The 20,657-nt window shown below is 52.9% G+C and overlaps 8 protein-coding genes across 8 annotated transcripts; 5 read left to right on the top strand and 3 right to left on the bottom strand.

Moving 5' to 3' along the window:
• Positions 1-833: 833 nt before the first annotated feature.
• AYL99_00481 (hypothetical protein) lies at positions 834-2,131 on the bottom strand (the record flags this gene model as incomplete). The annotated part of the gene is made up of 2 exons (XM_018831997.1): positions 834-1,856; positions 1,922-2,131. The coding sequence occupies 2 exons, from the start codon at positions 2,129-2,131 to the stop codon at positions 834-836; spliced, it is 1,233 nt and encodes a 410-aa protein (XP_018697876.1).
• Positions 2,132-4,262: 2,131 nt separating this feature from the next.
• AYL99_00480 (hypothetical protein) lies at positions 4,263-5,480 on the top strand (the record flags this gene model as incomplete). Its single annotated transcript, XM_018831996.1, has 1 exon — positions 4,263-5,480. The coding sequence occupies one exon, from the start codon at positions 4,263-4,265 to the stop codon at positions 5,478-5,480; it is 1,218 nt and encodes a 405-aa protein (XP_018697875.1).
• Positions 5,481-7,222: 1,742 nt separating this feature from the next.
• Positions 7,223-7,681, bottom strand: AYL99_00479 (hypothetical protein; the record flags this gene model as incomplete). Its single annotated transcript, XM_018831995.1, has 1 exon — positions 7,223-7,681. One exon carries the CDS (start codon positions 7,679-7,681, stop codon positions 7,223-7,225), a length of 459 nt encoding a protein of 152 aa, XP_018697874.1.
• Positions 7,682-9,677: 1,996 nt separating this feature from the next.
• Positions 9,678-11,084, top strand: AYL99_00478 (hypothetical protein; the record flags this gene model as incomplete). The annotated part of the gene is made up of 1 exon (XM_018831994.1): positions 9,678-11,084. The coding sequence occupies one exon, from the start codon at positions 9,678-9,680 to the stop codon at positions 11,082-11,084; it is 1,407 nt and encodes a 468-aa protein (XP_018697873.1).
• An 874-nt stretch (positions 11,085-11,958) lies between these two features.
• AYL99_00477 (hypothetical protein) lies at positions 11,959-12,717 on the top strand (the record flags this gene model as incomplete). Its single annotated transcript, XM_018831993.1, has 1 exon — positions 11,959-12,717. One exon carries the CDS (start codon positions 11,959-11,961, stop codon positions 12,715-12,717), a length of 759 nt encoding a protein of 252 aa, XP_018697872.1.
• Positions 12,718-17,158: 4,441 nt separating this feature from the next.
• On the top strand, positions 17,159-18,055 carry AYL99_00476 (hypothetical protein; the record flags this gene model as incomplete). The annotated part of the gene is made up of 1 exon (XM_018831992.1): positions 17,159-18,055. The coding sequence occupies one exon, from the start codon at positions 17,159-17,161 to the stop codon at positions 18,053-18,055; it is 897 nt and encodes a 298-aa protein (XP_018697871.1).
• An 88-nt stretch (positions 18,056-18,143) lies between these two features.
• Positions 18,144-18,899, bottom strand: AYL99_00475 (hypothetical protein; the record flags this gene model as incomplete). The annotated part of the gene is made up of 1 exon (XM_018831991.1): positions 18,144-18,899. The coding sequence occupies one exon, from the start codon at positions 18,897-18,899 to the stop codon at positions 18,144-18,146; it is 756 nt and encodes a 251-aa protein (XP_018697870.1).
• A 483-nt stretch (positions 18,900-19,382) lies between these two features.
• AYL99_00474 (hypothetical protein) lies at positions 19,383-20,598 on the top strand (the record flags this gene model as incomplete). The annotated part of the gene is made up of 6 exons (XM_018831990.1): positions 19,383-19,597; positions 19,660-19,862; positions 19,924-20,047; positions 20,111-20,141; positions 20,197-20,269; positions 20,360-20,598. 6 exons carry the CDS (start codon positions 19,383-19,385, stop codon positions 20,596-20,598), a joined length of 885 nt encoding a protein of 294 aa, XP_018697869.1.
• Positions 20,599-20,657: the final 59 nt, after the last annotated feature.

Below are 20,657 nucleotides of genomic sequence, written 5' to 3'. Positions count from 1 at the left end.
CCGAGAGTGTTAGATATGGCTGCATAGTAGGTGGGTAGTAAACGCCATGGCCTAGCATCGCGTCAAGGCTGCTTGAGTCTAAAGTGACTATTTCGCAGGGAGAATTTCTTCCTCGGTGCCTCAATGGTCCTTTGCCGCAATGAGTTGGGGCTTCTGGAATGGTGCCTACACTGCGCAGTTAATGAGAGAGGTCTTGTCTCTGTCTGATATCGCTTCTTGGACTTGCGTGGAAACCGGGATGACCCTTGAAAAGAATGGCAAAAGGAGTTCAATTTCCTGATTTTGCCCAGTTTCTCAAACCCAGGAAGCCTCCGAGTACCATTTCAGGCCCCATAAGCCCCCAGTGAAAATGAGGGGCGTGCCGAGGAAGCCCCCTAAGTAGATACTGGCTGGCATGTCAAGCTTTTGCTCCCAGCCACCAAAGCTTGACAGGCGAGGATTGACTCCGTGCATACCACCACATGCTTCTTGCAAATCAGCAGTTGAGGGCATTGGGAAGAGATGGACAGTAGCTCAGGTGACCCGAAAGAGAGAAACAAGGTCAACATATGATATATACAGATATTGATACGGATGAGATATTGTACAATATATACAAGCGGAGGCAGTAGTGCTGCTGCCACCTCGTCACCAAGACCTGTGGGCGTGTGATGAAGTCGGTTGCCCCGAAGAGCCTCCAGATGTAATCATGGCCGTTCAACTCATTTTCGCGTTCCCCTAGTGTAAATCTGTTGTCAGGCAGACAATCTTTCTTGAACCTCTTACAGCTCGTCTGACAGATGCAATGCTCTTCTAGGTTGTAACGTCGCTCGTACTGTAACCAGTTTCTCCAGCTAGAATCTCGAGATCTGGACAGTTGTAGTTTTTGTGATTGCCCCAGGAACTGGTTTCGGCCATTGGTTGTCGGTGCTGACAGCATGAAAATCTTGGTCCAACATGATCTTGTCGCTGTCATCATCACCTGCGGTCACCGTGCTGGTGACTACTGGCCCTTTTTGGCCGGCACCTCTGCGTAATTCTCCCAATTCTGTCGATTGGCGCGAATCAAATTGATAGTATTGGCTCCCGGGCTTGTGGGAAGAGCGCTTGTCGGTCTTGCTTTTGCCGTAGGCAAGCCCATCGGCATCGTATCCGTAATTGGCCCGATTTCGGCCGCTACTCGTTGTAAACTTTTGAGTGACACCGAGAACCTTGGCAAATAGCGGACGCAGCGAAGGTAGAGAAGCAGCCAAGATACCGATGTTGAACTCGATGTTGTTCCACATGAAGAAGGCATCGTGATACGTCCAGTCAGGGTCTGCGAGAGCATGAGCCTGCTTGACTGTTTTGATGATACTCGAGACGCAAGCGAAAAGACCCAAACTCAGGACGAAGCACAAAGTCAGCTTCGTCCGCAGATTTGCTTGCAGTGTCCACACCACAGGGATTGGAAGCAGCGCAAACAGCACATCCGTTGCGATGTTGATGCTGCTGTTGAAGATACCAATGTTTGTGAAAGTGTTATTGCTGAAACATTTGGCTTGACCGGTTGTCCGGAGAGCGAAATTCCAATTCGCATCGACCCGCGTGCCGCAGTTGAAGATGAGGGTACCAGCGCAAGAAATCGTAAAGGCAACGAGAAAGACAATGCATCCCATCAGGAAACGCTGGTAGGACTTGCTTGGCACGAATCTGCGCAGGAAGAATGCAATGGAGATTTTGACAAGACTAATGCCGACCATGATGATGATGGAATGGAAGAATCGCCAATGCGAAAAGAGTGTTGCATCAGGCAGGCTGACAAGTGCTGGGTGTCTCCCTAATTCTCCGGCATTGCTCTCTCCCACAAAACAGATAATGACGCCAATTTCGCAAATCTGGTGAGCAAGCAGGTGTCAGGTAAGATGATCAGTATGAAGGGAATGCCGCTTGGGTCACTCACCGCAGCAGCAGCCATAATATAATCGTCAACCCCGAGGCTTTTGAGCATGAATATTCTCACATAGAGTCGAAGGAGAACCGTAAGGATGGCAACGCCTCCAAAGGTGCCGTGTATTGCGAGGAGGGCACCTGCGTTGGATTCATCCTTGTACTGAGGGGAAGGAGCAGGAGACTGCCGCTCCAAAAGCTGAAAAAGGTGCGGTGTGACCATGGCGCCGACGAGAGTGTGTCAACTATCAAACGATCAGGCGAGGCAGTAGCAGGTGAGCTGTGACATTTGGGCAATGCGAGATTGACGAACCCAAGACCTCGGGTCAAGTAGGATTTAAAGAACTTTGCAGTTTCAAGTTGGAGATGGTACCTACACTGAATTCGCTTGTCTCTAGGTGAAAAACTGGGAGCTTCGCCTCTCAACCTCCTTCCTTTCCTGCATTTCAACACACGGAGAAGTCTTGGGCGGCGGGCCGACATTTGATGCCTTAGCGTTGAGCAGTTCTTCAGCTATACCACTTCAAACATTTGGCTTAGTGGTTCGTCGAGATTTGGTACTCGTGGTATGGTTATTGTGCCTTGTCTGGAATCTTAGTTGAACACCAACATGAAACTACTTACCGAGAACGTGGATTTTGAACACTGGTGCGTTATTCGCGTTGGACAGATACCTCTAGCGTTCCGTTCTGTATTCGGCCAAAGGATGTGTCGTGGACCCGAAAACTCCTCCCACTACTGTACACACTGTCGTCGATTCGGGACTTCAGCAGAGTGCAACTGGACCAAAGCCTCATCCAGGAAAGATCGCCGTGTGGCTGCAGGGGTTCTTTCCTGCTGTGGCATAATGGCGGCGCCGGGGAGGGCGGAGACATTTGGCTGAGGCGCTGGTCTTTGCATTGACACTGTGTAATACTGCAGCCCCAATGTACTATGTGGCATGAAGGATTGGTGGCTGGCTGTTTTTGCATGGGTTATCCTTCCAGTGTCTTTTCTAATGCTCAGATACAGGGTTGCACTGTATCACGATAGACCCTAGACCAGGGGAGACAAAATGTAACCGAGCTAAGGAGTTTCCGGCCTGTCGGGGCACGAAAGAAGGGAGTAGTACGTTTCCCAGACCACCGTTGGCCGGAGGCTCCCTCTTGTATGAGTAGTAGTTAGCAGACTCAACCTGAAGCATCAGACGAATGAGACACCAGTAGAGGAAGCATGCAGCACATTGGTCTTGGAAAGAGAAAGCTTTTCCCACATCAGAGCAAACAACAAGTAGCAGAAGAAGGGGTGCTCAACGAGGGTGGAGAGAAAAATTCGGCGAGAATGGAGCTTGGCAGGGGTTGGAATTAGCCTTTTGCGCCAATGCACGCTATTCCTTTACTAGTATAGTTGCCGCAATCTTACCCCAGGACGGACTCTCTAGCGTCAGTCCACCTGGCATATTCCCACTGACCAACCTGGCCATTCTGCCCTCCACCCGATATTTCCCTCCGGCGGACAGTCAACCTCTTCATGTTGACTTCAGGGTATGGCGCAGTCAGCATTGCACTCCAGACACATATTGCCACATAGGCACGTACAGTGTACCAGCTGCTTTACATCTAGAAATCTGACAGAAGACCCAAATTCCTCACCCTCAGCCGGAGGCCCTCTGAATTGTACCGACGTTGAAGCTTTCCTCAGACGCCCGGTGTGGCGAGTGATGGCCCCATCCTGAGGCTTTTACACCTGCAATCTTCCAGACCCTCGCCAATGCATTGCAGTGCATTGTGGTACAATTGCCGAAATCAATTCACTGCAACCAGGTTCCATAACAGACAGTGATCGGCACAAAGCTCCATCAAGCTACTGGGGTGCCATTCTCACACGCTACTCAGACGACATATCCACTCGACTTGTGAGATCTAGACCTTGTCCTCTCTTGTACTCGTGCGCCCTGATTCGGTCGTTATCTAACTGGAACGCTCGAGAGCAATTCGCTAGAGCTTCGCTCCGGCTTCTGACGAGCATTCGATAGTTCTTAAATACCCGAGATGTGTTACGCGCGGCCTCAGAACAAGACTATCGATTGAAGAGCTTCACTGTCCTCCGTCTCATTTCCCTTGTCTGATATCTCGCGTGGCGGACTAACAACCTCGTGGCAGACATAGGGGGCCCTACAGGGACGTGTTTATAAACAGAGCGGAGCTGCCAGGATCCAGGATTTTCTCTTCTCCAGGGATTTCTGCCTCCGCGACGAGCGTATTACTTTGGTTTGATTCCTGATTTCAGGTATTGGCCGTCCATTCCCTTAACTTTCTTACTCTCTTTGCACCAATTTTGTTTGTCTTTGCTTCGTCCGCGACACCTTTTACACCATGCATCTTCAATATCTTCTCCCGGCTTTGTTAGCTGTAGGAGGCGCGCGCGCAGCACCGGCGACGGTCGAAAACATCTCTGCAAAGCGCGATACCAGTCTGTCCGCCGCTTCGATCTTCATCCCGGCCTCAACCCTCGAGACAGATATTCTGGCGGCCAAGGGTCTTGTCAATCTGGCATTCTATGAGCTGACGAGTGGCTCTGGTGGAAGTTGCAATTTGCTCAATGCGGCCGTGCGAAGGGAATGGTCGACGCTCTCCAAGGAAGAGAGGCTGGCTTACATCAATGCTGAGTTGTGCCTTATGTCAAAGCCGTCTCAGGATCCCAGTTTCGCGGCAGGCGCACGATCTCGATACGACGACTTTGTCGCCGTACACATCAACCAAACCCTTTCCATCCATGGGACGGCCAACTTCCTAGCTTGGCATCGGACCTTCACCTGGAATTTCGAGCAGGCACTACGGAATGAGTGCGGCTATACCGGGTATCAACCGTACTGGAACTGGGGAAAGTATGCCTTTGACCCTCTCAACTCTCCCCTCTTCGACGGCAGCGCCTACAGCATGTCGGGCAACGGTGCGTACGCGCCACACGGCTGCACGGAAGCCCTGCCCACGGATATCAACTGCATCCCTCCTGGCTCTGGAGGTGGCTGCGTGACCACGGGCCCGTTCAAGGATTACGTCGTCAACTTAGGTCCTGTTGCTCCGACCCTGGATGTCCCAGGGATCATCAACTACTCCAACCCCAACCCTCTTGCCTACAATCCTCGCTGTCTCCGTCGCGACATCTCCTCATGGGTATCGTCCAACTGGACCAAAGACTCGGACTCGTACGACCTGATCTCCAACTACAACGACATCCTGTCATTCCAGAACCGCATGCAGGGCGACTTCAGCGTCGGGTTCTACGGCGTCCACACTGCCGGCCACTTCACGACCGGTGGCGACCCGGGTGGTGATCTCTTCTCCTCGCCCGCCGAGCCGACGTTCTTCCTGCACCACGCGCAGATAGACCGGACGTGGTGGATCTGGCAGAACCAGGACCCGAAGAACAGGAGGACCGCCTTTGGCGGTGGCACGTCGACTCTGGACCCCGTCAACAGCCCGCCCGGAAAGCTCACCGACCCGATCAACATGGGCAGCTTGGGACAGACGATCGAGAACCAGGATGCGCTATGGACGACTGCCGGTCCTTTCTGCTACATCTACGTCTGACGGAAGAAGAGAGGAAGAAGAGCAGGAGGATGGAAGGAGGGAGGGGGGATGTTGACGGCGTTTGATTTGTACGTCACGACCATTGTCAAAACCTACCTGGGTACGCAATAGATGTCACAGGAGCTCACAGCGAGCAAGCAAGCAGCATTACACGGTGAATTTATCTTTGAGCAAAATACATAATGTTTATTCTTTGAGCACGGTCTCCCAGTCCCGACAACGGCATTCTCGGACGCATTCTGCCCTCTCCCTGTTTATTTATTCTCCGAACGGTGTGCGTGTGCCTGGCTTACGAGGTGATGACCCACAGTCCCGCGGCTTATTCCCATCGCATCGAGACGAGGCTGATTGTCCGGGGTATGTTCGACAATTCGAGCCCACGGGAAGAGCTTACTACACTCCGCTGGCTTCCTTGTTGAGGGGTGACTGTCTGACGCTGGCAACGGAGAAAAAGGAACATGAAAAGATGGGGTAAGAGAGATCTCTGAAGATGGGCCAAGCTTGCCACAAGGGGGTAGAGGGTCTTTCGGAACAGCTGAAACGGCAAGGCTGACATGCGAAATAATAGGATGGAGCCCACCCTTTCTATCATACCCACACCCACAAGGCACAACGAGGCAGTGCACCTCTTCACTTGATTTCTTTCCACCCCGCAGACACAGGCTGAGACGCGTCAAACAACAACAACAGCAATAATAATTCGAACCACACAAGCTGTGAAACTCACAAATCCGGGAGAATTTCGATCTCGGATTTACCAACACAGCCACCCCCTGCCCCCGATCAGCAAGGACATAACATCACCTCTCTAATTATTCTGCATTTCGATTTCATCAGTCCCTGAACGGTATCCTTCCCATCATCATCATCATCATCATCATCACCACCACCACCTCCATCCGGACCCTTTTATTCTCTCCAAAGAACAAACAAACAAACCCCAGGATTCTTACAGCTCCCCAGAAATAGCAAAGATCCTCACTGGTATCGAGGGGTATGTAATACATATATATCCCAGCGACCCTTCCAGTCCCCTCTCCGTCAGAGCAAGCGGCGTGTGATTAACTGGCCAAACCGGGTAGCTTTTCACACCTAGTTTGTGACGGACCAAAATACGTACAGACATTCAGAGATCCAGTCCGGCTGAAGCGGGGTGTGGATGCGAGGCGGTAACACAACAGGAACACGAATTAATCAGTCTCTCCCCAGAGATAATACGCAGAGTTCGCCAAGGGATGTTCGACCTCGTGGATTTCTTGCTGCTCATGTGCTGCTGGTGCTGCGACCGCAAGGATAAGGACGAGGAGGAATATGATCTGTCGGAGCGGAAACGTCAGCATGAGCGGGAGAGTCGAGGCGGCGGGTCTAGAGAGCAGGACGGCGACGGCGGCGACGGGGGTGCCGGTCGGCAGGAACAGGGACAGGGACAGGGACAGAGACAAGGGCAGCCGCAACTGAAGAAGAAGACGCCGCCGCCGCCTCCGCAACTAGCCCATGCGCCGCGGCTGGAGACCGAGGCATGATCGATTGAAAGGAGGAACTAAACGATGTTCGACATGTTGAATCATTGAAAGCACAACCCACGGTGGCGATGCAGCGCCATTTGCCGCCTCCTCATGTAATGATACCACCGGTGCCACTTCATTATTTCCCACTCGCAACGCCGCAAGAATCAGACTCATATCCAATCGTTCACGCCATTCCCTCAGCACACCCGTACTCAAAATCACTCACTCACTCACTCATTCATCCATCCATTCAGGCGGCCAAGAAAGGTCCTCGGGCGGTTCCTCCTCATACTGCACGGCGCCCTCGGGGATATCGACGATGGCGGACCTGGTCCAGATGTGCACGGCGAACCTCATCATCTCCTTGGACAGGCCCTCCAGACAGCCGCCCTTGATACTCACGTGGTGGCGGACCTTGCCCTCGGGCGAAACGGAGACGTGGGCCAGGCGGCTCCCGCACGCGGTGCAGAAGTAGCCCTCGGTGAAGCCGTCCGAGTTGGGCCGCGCGTACATGGCGATGGCGCCGCGCTCTGTCGTCGACTGCTTGAAGTCGAAGTATCGGAAGATAGCCGTCACGCCGTACGCCGACGACGACTGGTGCCGGCACTCGGTGCAGTGGCAGATGTAGAGCTCCAGTGGCCGCGGCGAGGGCGTTGTGAAGCGGCACTGGCCACATTGGCAGCGTCCTTCCATTATTTATTATTGTGATTTCGCGCTGCGGTCAGAAAATTGATTTCGATGAAGGCTTGGTGAAACTTGTTGCTGTCCTGGCTGGCTGGCAGCGTGTTTGTGGGCGTGAATTAAACGGAAGACGGAAGACGAAAAGTCGCGTTCTATCGAGCGGCGCCGGCCGCCAGAAAGTTGTCTCCGTTCGTTTGTTTCGCGGGGTTTGTGTTTTATACGCCCTTCCGTTACCAGCCTATTGAGGGGCAAGCGAGGCATTCATTGGGTGTCGCGTATCCCATCGTCACCTGAGCTGAAAGTTTAGGTACGAATATGAGTTGCTCCACCTCTCTCCCCAGTCTGGGGATCCAACATCGGACCATTCTTCCCGCCGACGACGATGAAGAGCTTGAGTCTCTGTTAGAGCAAATTGGATAGAATTATCCCAACAAGTTTGATTCAAAGTAGGCCATGTGCAATACAGCCGCCCCCGTTGTCCAGTGGTGAAAGTAAGCACTTTGCTTCTTGGATTCCACTGGCGGAGGGTTGTCGATTGAGCAGCCTGAGAGCTCGACGAACCGTTGCCACTCTCTATGCGCATCGGCGCAGACGCATGTCGCCATGGCTTTTGCTTCTGTGGCCCGATGCTCCATTGCTGGGTTGCGCACCGAACAGCACCCACAACACGCTCGTTGGGAGGAGTGTCACTCTTGATCACGCCCGTAAACTTGTTCCAGTCCAACCTGACTGATACTCTCTATCTGGGAGATGAGCAGGTCCAAGAATCATGTGGTTTCTAGAACTTGTGACCCTTCAGTTTGTTGTCGGCGGCTTGCTTTCTGATTTCCCTGCCATCAATAATGAAGACACGCAGTGGATGCACCTTGTCGAGTCCCAAAACAAACTGATAGAATGAAGTGATTGAGGACAGAAAACCCATGTCCGCGTAACGCTCTGAGATCGGCGCTGCAACGAGGTAGATGCCCGCGAGTTAGACAGTCAAGTAGCACGGGCGCACATGTTGTCGCCGACGATCGAAACCATGACATAGGCGTTCCTGTCCATTGGTCCTTGCATACTATCAGCCTTTTGGATCAATGTTTCCATGAAGGCATCGCGAGCCCCATCTGCCTTCTGCCACTCCAGATATTGCCTTCGAGGTGAATCGATCTTTGCTGGGTGGATAGTGATGTCTGTTTCTACATTCATGTGTGTAGAGACTGGCTTGAACAAAAGGACAAGAAAGAGCACAAAAACAACGCCCTAATTCTGTATCAGGAAAAAGTCTTTGTCGAAACGACTTGGGTTGGGAACTGCGGTTGAGATGCGAGCTCAGGCGCCTGGCTTCAGAACAGGGGGTTAAACGCCGTTACGGCGCCTACGCATATGCGTACGTGGCTTAGCTGTCAAGTCAAGAATACCATACTCAGTGCTGCTGCTGAGGTTAGATCTCGACTTTGCTTGGTAGAAAGACGCTTGTCGCCCAACCTCTGGCCTATAAGGCGGTAAAGAGGGCGGCTGGAAGGGTGTCGAGTAAGCACGAGGGAAGGGGCCGTTTCTTTAGGCGAGGCCCAAAGTCTTAGTTTGGCGATCGTCATGCCTCAATCTCTAGATTGGGGTGACTTCGGGATTCACAAAACTCGGGATCCTCTCAGTCCGGCTTAGCAACCTGTTCGCATTTGGCCAAGTCCAAGACACGAAACGTTTGGCAAGTCAAATGAGTGGCTGGCGTCGCTCGTCGAAATCGTCTCGAAGCGACAACTAATCTAAGCGGGGCAGTCTCGGCTGTGGCCTGACGAGGTCAACGGTTTCGTTGGGCATTTCGGACGGCAAGCGAGCGCCCACCCTGCTGATTGGGCTCATATGAAGACGTGCGTGCACGCACCGGCCGTCCCGCCCACCCTGAGACATTCTTCAATTCCTGCTTCCTTCGTTGTCGCTGTGGCTGTCAACTCTGAGTGGGACGCGTACGAAGTGAACAAAGGCTATGTGAGAACTCTGCATTGATTCGGGTTGGTGTGCCGTGATGTCTGAATCGAGCTTGGTTGGTACGGACACCCCGCAAACGAATTCGGAAACCGATGACTTCGATACCTCTGAAGATGAGCTGGCGTATGCTGCCGTCGGTGACAAAGCGCAAAAGACTCGAAGCTACACTTCGTGCAGCAAGAAGAGTACCAGATCTCTGCAGCTCATCAATAGCCCGAAGCCACCCTTACCCAAGGCGATCTCGGCGTGCCTCGTCGACCCTTTTGAAACACTGCCCATTGAGGTCGATGGGGTCACGAATCAGCTCCTCCACTTCTACGGCCAGGACAGCTACTGGCAAACTGCGTATGCCTTGGCTCCGAAGATAAAACCCTCGATCAAGGGGTCCTGGGAGTATCAGGCAGGCGCATGCCTGACTCATTTCCACATATTGATGGCTCGTTCAGCACTGCATCAACTGCGTATGAATGCCAAATACGCCGCGCCGACTTCGAGAAAGGCCTTGGAATATGCGGCCTTAAAGCATCAGACCAAAGCGATTACTCTTCTTCGAGAGAATGTTGAACGTGGCTCCAACGCCAACCTCAAACTGATCTTGACTTCTATCATCAGCCTCGCGACGTTCGAACAGCGGTACGGGGAGCGGGAAACAGCCGTGCTGCATTTTCGAACCGGCAGGGACATCATCCGCCAGATTGGCCTGCAGGACGGCCTTCATGATCGACTGAGAGAGGAACAAGCGCTATGGTTCGAGGGAATCTATCGAGACGCCGAAGCGAGTTGGATGTGGGGGCAGGAGGACGCAAATATGCGACTCGGATGGCTGAAATCTCTCCTGAAAGACGTCGATCGTATGTGGAGAGATGGGCAGTTATTGCCCTTGAAGGACAAGGGCCCATATGTTCTCGAGGATTTGAGACTACACGAGTTCCTATCCCGCGAGACGACAGGCAGGAATGTGAGCGTGTACGGCGACATTGATGAGTTTATCGCGCAGCAGCGTTGTGTCTTGCTTCTCGTGTCGATCATGTGCGGAGTGCATCGAGTCTTGGAAGCGGTGGATCACATGAAGGTGGTGCCCAAAATGATGGCCCTGAAAGTCGCCATACAAGCATATGTCGCTTTGATCGAAGGCTTGCTAATTGAGCATGATCTGGGCGAAGAACAAGCAGAAGCCGACTTGCTTTGGATGATGTGCCAGAATTATCGCGATGCAAAGCCGCACCTGGTGGACGCCGGAACGATGATGGCCCGGGATGCCCTGCAGAGACTGGACCTGCGCGACTGCCACTGGCGTGCCAGCGGAATTGCCAATGTGGTCAAATATCTTCCTCAGAACCGGCAGCTGAGTTTGAGGAATATTCTTCTTGACTTCATCGACGGCAAGCCTTATTCGGGCAAGATCAGATTCAATGAGTTCGAGTTCAGTTATGCTGGCATGTGACTGTTGATGATTTCAGATAGCTGCTGCGGTTTCGGAGAACAAGCCAGCAGCGGAGAGTGAGGAGAATTGCGGGCAGCAGCGCCAGAACGGCTTGAGTGTCACAAGAAATGGGTCGGGCCAAAAGCTCGAGGGTTGCGTTCTAGCGGTCAGGCTCCAATGGGAATATGACATCCCAGCTTACCCTATCGTCAACCTGGTGGTCAGGCTGAAAAGCCGTGCACGGAATCTCTTAGCGCATATCGCAGATTTTAATCGTCAGCAGGAGTCTCGACATGAGCGGCTGGAATTCATGGTAAGCGTGGGGAGGCGAAATTGTTGCTCGAGTCCTCCCGGATTTTCCAGATGACTTTCCCGGCACGCTTCCGTAGAGCTAGGGACGGGGCGACGTCGTTAAGCGTTCGATACGAACCCCAGAAGCTGAGGAAATAGCGATTCCATCGAGCAAGGTTCCGGGGAATTGTCCTTAGGTAAACTGAGCTGCAGTGGCCAACCGCGGATGCCGAGTCAACGTTCCGGAATGCCCACCCCCACGACCTAATAGGCCTCGCTTATGCATCGGACGCAATGCATGGAGAAGCGGATTCCCTAAAGCGTCCTTCTGGTACCGTGAAGTTTCTCCTTTTGGCGAGGGCATCCAAGTGACGCTGTCGTACGCCGAGTGTGACAACGCCTCAGAGGGCGGCACCCCAACTATCATAGTCCTGAGTACTGGTCTGGATGGAGTACTTAAAGGCCCGCAGTCCTGGCTGTATCGGTGGATGGAGAACAAGTCAGTTGGTATTTCGTTGAGACGGAAGAGCAGAGAGAACTGTGCCTCGGCCTCAATTTGACATGCTGCACAGCCGTCTTCTGTGCCTTTTCTAACCGTTCGACAATGGATCGACAGCTTGATTGGATAATTTCTCCGCCCAATGATCCTGCTCTCCCGGAGCACCCTCCTTGTGCCACTCGACTTCCGCAGTTCAGCTCACAATTCCACAACGATGTCGTGCATACTACTGATGGCTCCTCCCGCCTTGACACAGCTTTGGCTCAAAGCCTCGAATGCACCAACCAGGCCACAGATGAAAAGGAAACAAAATTTCCTTCCGCCGTTTGGTCAGACGGTTCCGAGCTGGCTGGTCTGACGACACCGGAAAGCATGTGGCTGAGCCTGTCGGAGGGCCAAAATGACCATGAAAACTTACCGTCGGACGATATTCTTGGACAGCTGACGGATCTTCAAGCGAGGCCGTCCTCCGTCCAAAATTTCGCGCGCGTGCTGGGAAGCTATATCGGCTCGATGTCATCGTCACACCCACGTTTTGACCTTTCCGGAGACGACGTGCATGAGCAGACAGCTGAGCCACAGCCATGGCATAATGGCGGTCCATTGGCGTCGTTCTTCCCTTCAGGAATTCCGTCGAATACAGGTCAGGATCCTCTACAACAGTGGCTTGACGAATCCAACTCGGCAGATCTTTTCACACTCAATGACGATGGTGCCCTATGGATATGGGGAGAGAAGCAGGAGGTACAGTTGCCATTGAACGATATGGAGGATACAGGCTCGTCGGAGACGTCGGCGATGAAGAATGAGGTTTCGAGCGATGGCCATAGGTCGCAACGGACAGGCATCACTTCCGTCATATGAATGTGAGTCAAGCTGTGAGGTAGCTCTGGGAGACGGTTGTTCAAGCTGGCATAGGACGGGTAACATAGTGTGAGTCGTGGTTGACTGGGGTTGGTGTGGAAGTGAATCTTTTTTCAAAACGTCTCACTTAATAATGGATCATGACTTCGCCGTTGTTGTTGTTGTTGTTGTTGCGGTTGCGCTCTTTGAAATGTGCAGCAGCAGCCGAGCACTCTGAATCCACTGGTTATTGAGAGATAGTGTGCTCTGGGTCTGTGTAGGTAGGGAACGGTATCACTGTCAAAGAAGATAATGACTGGAGAGCAAGGCTTGAGCAAGGCTTGAACATGGATGTGCACTACGGGCTCCGGATTAACCTTTCTCCGGGTCCCCGGCGCGAGGGATATAACACGAGGTACCGAGTACCTCGTACTGGGGTCAGGGCATGGAGCCCACATTGCATACTGGTTCTTGCTTATTGAGGAATTCTGTTTCTATGCCTACTCGTACATGCATCTCTGCGTCGGGCCGACTCTTCTTCAATGGTGGGTGCCACCTCGCTGGAGTTTATGCGATACCCAACGGTCCACGGTCTACCTTCGAGTTTTGAACGTGGGATGACAGTCTTCAGGGCGCTTGATACCCCCAAACTTTGTATGCTGGAGTCAGGAAGGCTCGGAGAACCCCTGAAGCGGAAGACCTATGTCATCGTTTCCGCACCCGAAATGGCGGTGACCGGGGATGTCAATCCTTTCGCGCGAACCATGCGAACCAAGGCCCCGTCAACGGCCAGGCGGCCAAATGGCCTCCTTCCACGACCTACGAGGACCTAGGCATGAACCGAGTACTCTGGGATTATCTCGGGCGGCTCTAGCATTCGTGCGGCTTGATTGGAGCAGACGACGGCATTACGGTAAAGACAACCCCGGCAAGGCATGAACACGCCGATGCGAAAGGCAACCAGCGATTCTTCATGCAAGGCCTTTTGGTCCACCCCCTTCCACATTTTCCATGAGCAAACCATTGCGGACCGGACCAATCAAGACGCGTCATTTCTCACTTTGTTTATTACTTTTATTAGATCAAGGAAGGTTCGCCATTTGATGCCGGTATGAGGATTGGCTTGTTCTTATTGGTGCCGGGGTGGCTTCATGGGTCAAAGCATGAATCAATGCGAGGATCCCCCGAGTTTGTCCATATGCACACTCAGCCAGGGATCAAAATTGATGGGTCGAGACTGAGACTTGGCCAAGTTCCTAGTGCCCTCAGACATACCCACGAGTGATGCATGCTTGTACCGAGTAGAATGCCCTATATCACATCATTGGATGCACCGATCCCTCATAACAACGAACTGATGCTGCCTGTAGCACTACCCTACGATCCTTTTCAAGCATTGAAGTTCGCCTTCAAGTCTCCCTACCGCTCCGTCGCACCACTCCCTAGCGGCTCATCTTTGATGCCCGCTGTAAAGCATAACCATATAGCCCTGGTACGTTAATATCTGCTCTTCGGTCGAGAACCATCTACGCTGACTTTTCATGACCAAACTGACTGGCGCATGCCAATGCTATGAAACCGAACTCATCAGCTTCGTTGATACTAGGCCTTCTGCTCGCCCCAACATCAACTCCAATTTGTTTTCTTGGCCCAGCCGCACCCCCAGTAGTATGATACTCACCTTAGGAGCCGCTTCCATCTCGTCATCCTCCAATGTCAGTGAGGATATTGGAAACCAAGTGCTGTACAGACTGCTGTTGACCTGGTGAAGCCCAAGGATCCGAGTTACCAAAGGGTCATCGTCAGGAGTTTGTGCTTCCCGTATTTGAACGGGCTATTATTCTGCTGAATAGAGCAAAGAGCTCTGAACAGGGTTGTTCTCTTCCAAACAGTCCTCGTTGAACCTCCTTCTTCTAAGATGTGGGCAACGATGAGCTTCGCTGTTACTTTAGCATCGTCAAAGTGCAGAAATTCAACGCATATTCGAGTCATCTCTCTCGCAACCGCCCTTGAATTTCGGCAATTCTTCCATCCAGGTGGAATGGAAGTGCCCGCCACCTTTCACAGACCAAAAACTCGTTAGCCGTCTGGTGGGTAGGGTATATTCGATCGTGATTGATGAAGACGAAAAGACCGCACCGTCCACGGATACGATCTCTGAGCCTGACCGAGTCGAGCGTGACCATGTGTCGGGACTCGCGGTTTGTTGACTGTGCCCAGAGGTCTGAGAGAGCTTTCGACGTGGCTGCATGAGGCTTGTAAAAACAAGAAGGCCGCCTTTCACATTGGCTTTCCGATTTAACGAGGCTGAGAAGTAATTCGATTATGAAAGACTTCGAAAGCAGTGATCTGGGGTCTTTACGACGAATCCGAGCAGGAAACTCGAATGACCTCAAAAATGGCGGGGTGAAGATCTTGATATAGGATCAGTCAGCGGCTCAAAACCTCATGTGTCATACTGCCCAAAGCAACACGACAATTGTCAATATCTGGACTAGAAACCTATGAGCGCATATTCCGACTCGTCGTCCTGCGGGCATAAACCGGCGGGGAGATTGTTCTTCTGCAGCGTTTCCAAGACTTACAAACGACGGACCGCCGCCTTTCGTCTAATAATCAGAAGCGTACGTGCCGTGTGGAAATTAAGCATTCGAACCCTGTCGCAGTCGAGTTGTGGCTCTGGATGCGAATCAGGAGTTGACCCGTCGTCGTGCAGCGTGATATTGGGGGCCGTTTGTCTCAATCCCGGCATACATCGTTGTCAGTGGTTCAATACTGTCCCCACTGAATCGACAAAAGCTGGGATCCTCCTGCGAAGTCCAACTGGACTACTCGTATACTCGGGTCATGGCCGATGTGGCATAGGGCTGAACGGCGCTTCGCCGCTACAAATTTAGCCGGTACAAAGGGTGTGACCCTGCGAAACGCGACCTTACCTACTGCCGCCGAATTTGTTTGATCCCAAGGCAATCTACGCCTCCCTGTTCGAGCTGTGGCCGTTTTCACGGTCCTTTGGAAAGGGAAGTGAACAATGAATCCTGCTTGGAAGAGTCCTGGCCAGCGCTCGAAGACAAGATTCCAGTTTCTCGTAGCCGCAGAGGTCGACCCGAAGCCTTTACCAACATGGCGGCGTCGATGGCGGCGGCCTTGGCGGCGGCCTTGTCCGAGGATCTCCTCGGGATGTACTCCGTATTAGGTACGCAAATATGGGGAAGCAAAAGGAAAATACAAAGTATAGCATGCTTAGTTCGATCGTCTAACCTTGTGCAAGGGCTCCAGTTGCCAATCAGCACCCCATTAGCGCACGATTGAACACGAAATACGAACCTCGAGTCAATGTCAGCTTACATAGCGGCTCCGAGAGTCCCAGCTTAAGGCTGTAAGTTTTGTCGTCACATTGTGGTCCACCGATATAATTGGCCCCGGCATCCCAATTTAAAACAGGAGCACTCGTCTATAGAGATCTGCAGCAGTCGTCTTTGGGGCCGGGAAACAGATAATCCAAGCCTTCGGAGCCACCCCTGACAGCCGGTCTCGCCATTGGCAGATCAGCCCAACCGCACTCGAATCCAACCGCTTCGCCTGAAACTAAACATGGGCCATAATCGTGAAATACAGGATCCTCCCCTGATCGGTTTGTCACACTGGCTGGCCTGGCTCAATAGATCGTCCTCAGTCAGCACAGATCCTTGCTCCTCCTCCTCCTCCGCCCACTACCCAGTATCCATGCTGATAAAGCATGGCTCTCAAATGGGACACGTCTTTCACAGGTAGGGATCGGGACAGTACACGACCGATTGCTCCAAGTTTGGATAGAGATCAACCGCAGAACACGCCAATGAGACGCGAAATATCTGTGGAGGGCAAAGTTGCAACAGTGTTACACGGCATGAGATTCTTCCTTCCGCAATTCCTTCCGTCAGCCATTCGCTGGCTAATTAAACCCGCGAGTGATACCAGTTCCACTACGGACCATATACGCAGGAGCCATCTGCGGCTCTCTCAGGTCGGGCGGCAAAAGTCCAGATCTGCCAAGGATACTCTGCTGATCGTCCGACAAAAAGGGGGTTTTCCACCCGGCTGCTAAAGGATGACGGTGCCAAATTCGCGACTGCAGTGCTCAGCCGACCCTAGCTAATGAGGATTTTCGGAAGGTAAAGAAGGTGTCACAGGTAATCTTCCTCGTGAATGCACTGCTTACTTATTCATCAATCCTTCCATGTTCAATATCTCCTAAACGGAGCATCCTCACTCTTCATCCTTTCCGTTGCACAGCTTTGTACAGCTGGTTTGACATTTGGTGATCAACACGATGCATGCCAGCACAACTTGTGCAGGGCTGGACAGAGTCCCGTCTAGAACGAGAGACAATGGCCCCGGGGAGCGACGAAAGCAGCAGAACAGGATAGCCCAACGAAGGTATCGTGAGTCCAACTATGTCGACTCTCGGTTGCCATACAGAATGACTGACCAGGTTGAACCAGGAGACAAGATCGCCAACAGAACAAGAATGCTGGAAGCTTTTGCACAACAAGCTCGTCAACTGCTCAGTGATGCGGTCGATCTGGAGGTGGGGGAGCCACGATGCCCAGAGTGCAGCCACTGCCGGGGTCTTGAGATCAATCAGGAAGCCAATGCACTGCAGGCCACAGATGCACCGACTCCATCATCTCAAGATTGTCACCGGAACGCTGAGATGGACCCATTCAACTTTTCTGACGGCACTTTGGAAAATTCAACGACAGTCCCAACTTCCGTCCCCAAGGAAGATACTCATCAACCTCGCCCTTGTGAATCCCGGAGCCTTACATGCAGCAGCCTTGCTTCCCTACGCGATGATCCGGGTAATGGGCGTGCAGTGAAAACAGGGGCACCCATAACACCGAACCACAGCCTCCCCCTCAAATTCAAAGAAGACCCTCGTCCTTTTGGCGCTCTACATACCCCGTTGTCGGACCAGACCTTTGTGGATTACATTGACCTTTCCAACTTCGAATTTCTTAACACTCACGGCGGCGTAGCCACATTAACCCCCTCAGAAGAGTCTGCACCGCTAGCGGTAGCAAGCCAGGAGAGTGTACAGGGGGTGGCGGCATTGCATCTGGCGGCAAGAGAAGGTCGAACGCGAATTCTCTCCATTCTTCTACGGACTGGACTATCTGTCGACTCGCGAGATGAACGAGGGCGGACGCCGCTGCATCATTGCGCATCACACGGTCACACCGAGGCGGCAGAGGTTCTTCTGGCGGCGGGAGCCAACATCAACGCAGTAGATCTGAACGGCACCAGTGTCATTATAGCTGCCGTCAAAGCGGGAAGCGAGAAAATGGTGGAACTACTGCTAAACTCCAATAGATAGCATTGATAGGTATGAAGACATGCAAGGATGCTCGCGAGTCTTGTTTCAAAACACGCAAAGCACCCACACCATCCCCTGATCGTGAAGACTATGGACAATACTGGTCGAATGAGACCGTCCCTGCCAGCGTGTCCAACTCGTGCCACTCCGGCAGCTTCTTCAGCAAACCCAAGAGCTTGTTGGCACAATGTTCGTGGTGCTCGTAGTCAACCATCTTGTCGTAGTACGGCGTGCCGTCACGGACCACCTGAGACAGCTGGAGGAGGAAGTAGACGCAGTGTGTCGCATGTTCTCTCATCTCGGCGAAGATTTTTCGATCGCCGTCGAGCACCTCCGCCCACACGTCGTCCCCGACCGGCTTCGTCTGGTCGAGATCTTCCCAATAGACCCATTCTTCCTCCTCCACGAACTGGTCGTTGGCGTACATCGGGCAGTTTGGAGGGAGCCACGCCCACGTCAGTTGGTTGAATCTGCAGCCCAGCGCCCGAGCTTCGGCGGATGAGTTTCCGCACGGGTGTGGGCGTTCATTGGATTTCGATACGCCGACGACGTGTACTTCCGGAGGAGGCAGAGCCCATTTCTTTTTGCCGATGATGCCGTTAAAGGGCACGATGGAGGCGAAGACGATGGCTGTGCAGGCTATCACGGCGAGGATGCCGGTGTATAACGCCAGCCTTCGAACAAGTGCCCGGCGCGGGTTGGGCGTCGCGTGCTCGCCATCCTCTATAGAGTCTGGTTCGACAAGAGATGTCTGCTCGAAATCGCGTGTCGTGTCCTTGTCATCTTCCGGCGGATGCTCTTGCAGGGTGTGATACCTATGGGACGGCATGAAGGATCCCTGCATTCTGATTCAGTAGAGCCGTTGAATTTCTTCTAACGAGGAACTCTGAAATTCTCGCACGCATGGCTTAACTGCTAGTTCTGCAACCTGGTTGATGGTGGCAGAGGGCATTACTCCCTAATGCTCTGGACAACGAGGCTGAATATGCAATATCAGGCCCCCCAGTGGAGCCCATGCTCTTATCTCTGCATGTACATAGTATGCTGACAATATCAACCCCCTGATCTCAGCTGCTCCACTCAGCCTTATACAGATGGAAAGAGACTGCTCACATCATCCATACCAACACGATATCCTTGCGAGGAGCCACATAGGGCATAGTCTCCCTCAGCACGTCGATGTCCCAGCACGCACGCCTGCCACTGCTACAAGGCTCAGACTAAGGCTGATCGATGGACCTCAATCACTGGAGGGAGTCAATCGTGCACCGTTCACCACAGAACCAGTTTTCCACTGAAAAGCCTATACCACAAGAACACGACGATAATGGAGGATGTGCCTGAATCGACAGCGTCGAGAGCCAGCTCCGACACCGTCCGCGACCTCTCAGACGTCAAGCAGCCACTCCAATACACCTTTCCAAAACGACGAAGATGTGCGCACCTGCCGCAAGCATTTCCCTGGCTACTGTCCGGATTCATGTTGTTCATGTTGATTCTGCAGCACTGGCGCTATGAGGCCAGACGATGCGTCCCAGTCGGGTATTGGGGTCCGTCGGATCTTGGTCAGTGAATGTGTCCCCCAGGAGATTCTCATATTTTAGTGGGTTTGATCGGGTCACCAACAAAAGAATGCTAGAGATTGCACAGCGAGAAGTTCCTGCACGGACGATACAGTTCAAATTCTCTGGGGGACTGAAGTGGGATGAGACGAACCACCTTGTCCGCCAGATCGACCCGACCATCCCAGACTACGGCGGCATCCCCACGCCCGAAATCGACGCCGCCTGGCAAGAACTGATCTCGAGTGAGTTGTCGGAGGCCCACCTGGCTCTGGTGGTCCCAAGGGACTAATTGACATTGTTCAGCGACGGATATCTTCTTGACAAAGGAGGAGATTGATGAGATTATCGGTAATGGCGGTGCCTTTGCAGAGGTGCCGCCGGATGCTCAGCTGTACACTGACCCGTACACGGGGCTTTATCAGGCTGTGTAAGATATGTCCCATGGCTGAATCAGAAGCTATAGTGCCGATAGCTGACTGGTAACTCTCAGCCCGGCCGTTTTTCACAACTTGCACTGCCTGGTACGTCCCTGTTCACGTGCATGGTCTTTTTGTTTCTAACTGACTTACCATCCAGGACATTATCCGTCGCGGGCTATACATCCAATACTACCCGGAAGAGCTGACACCCAGCTTCAAGCCCCATATCCGTACGGACACCCCCCCTCCTCCGATCTTCTAAAGCCTGAAAAGCCCAGACACGCTGACTATGTGTGTGTGTGTGTGTGTGCATGTGACAGAACACTGCATCGACTCGATCCGCCAGAGTCTGATGTGCGAGGCCGACATGACGCCCATCCCCGAGATCCACACCTCGTTCCGGCCGAATGGAGAGCTCGAGCCGGTCTTCCAGGTCGAGCACACGTGTCGGGACTTCAGGGCCATGCAGAAATGGGCTAAGCAGCGCGACGCCCTGGACGAAGCGCTGTGGAGGGACAATGCCGAGAGGCTGAAGCCGGGCGTGTTTGCGAACCCGTAGTGTGTCTACTAGAGCGGTCTGTGGGTGGTGATCCGGCACAACAGATAATGCCATTCTTG

The sequence above is a fragment of the Fonsecaea erecta genome, assembly GCF_001651985.1.
Source record: "Fonsecaea erecta strain CBS 125763 chromosome Unknown Scaff1, whole genome shotgun sequence".
Classification (NCBI taxonomy): domain Eukaryota; kingdom Fungi; phylum Ascomycota; class Eurotiomycetes; order Chaetothyriales; family Herpotrichiellaceae; genus Fonsecaea; species Fonsecaea erecta.
Note: the sequence above shows the minus strand (reverse complement) of the source record. Positions and strands in the feature narration are given on the sequence as shown.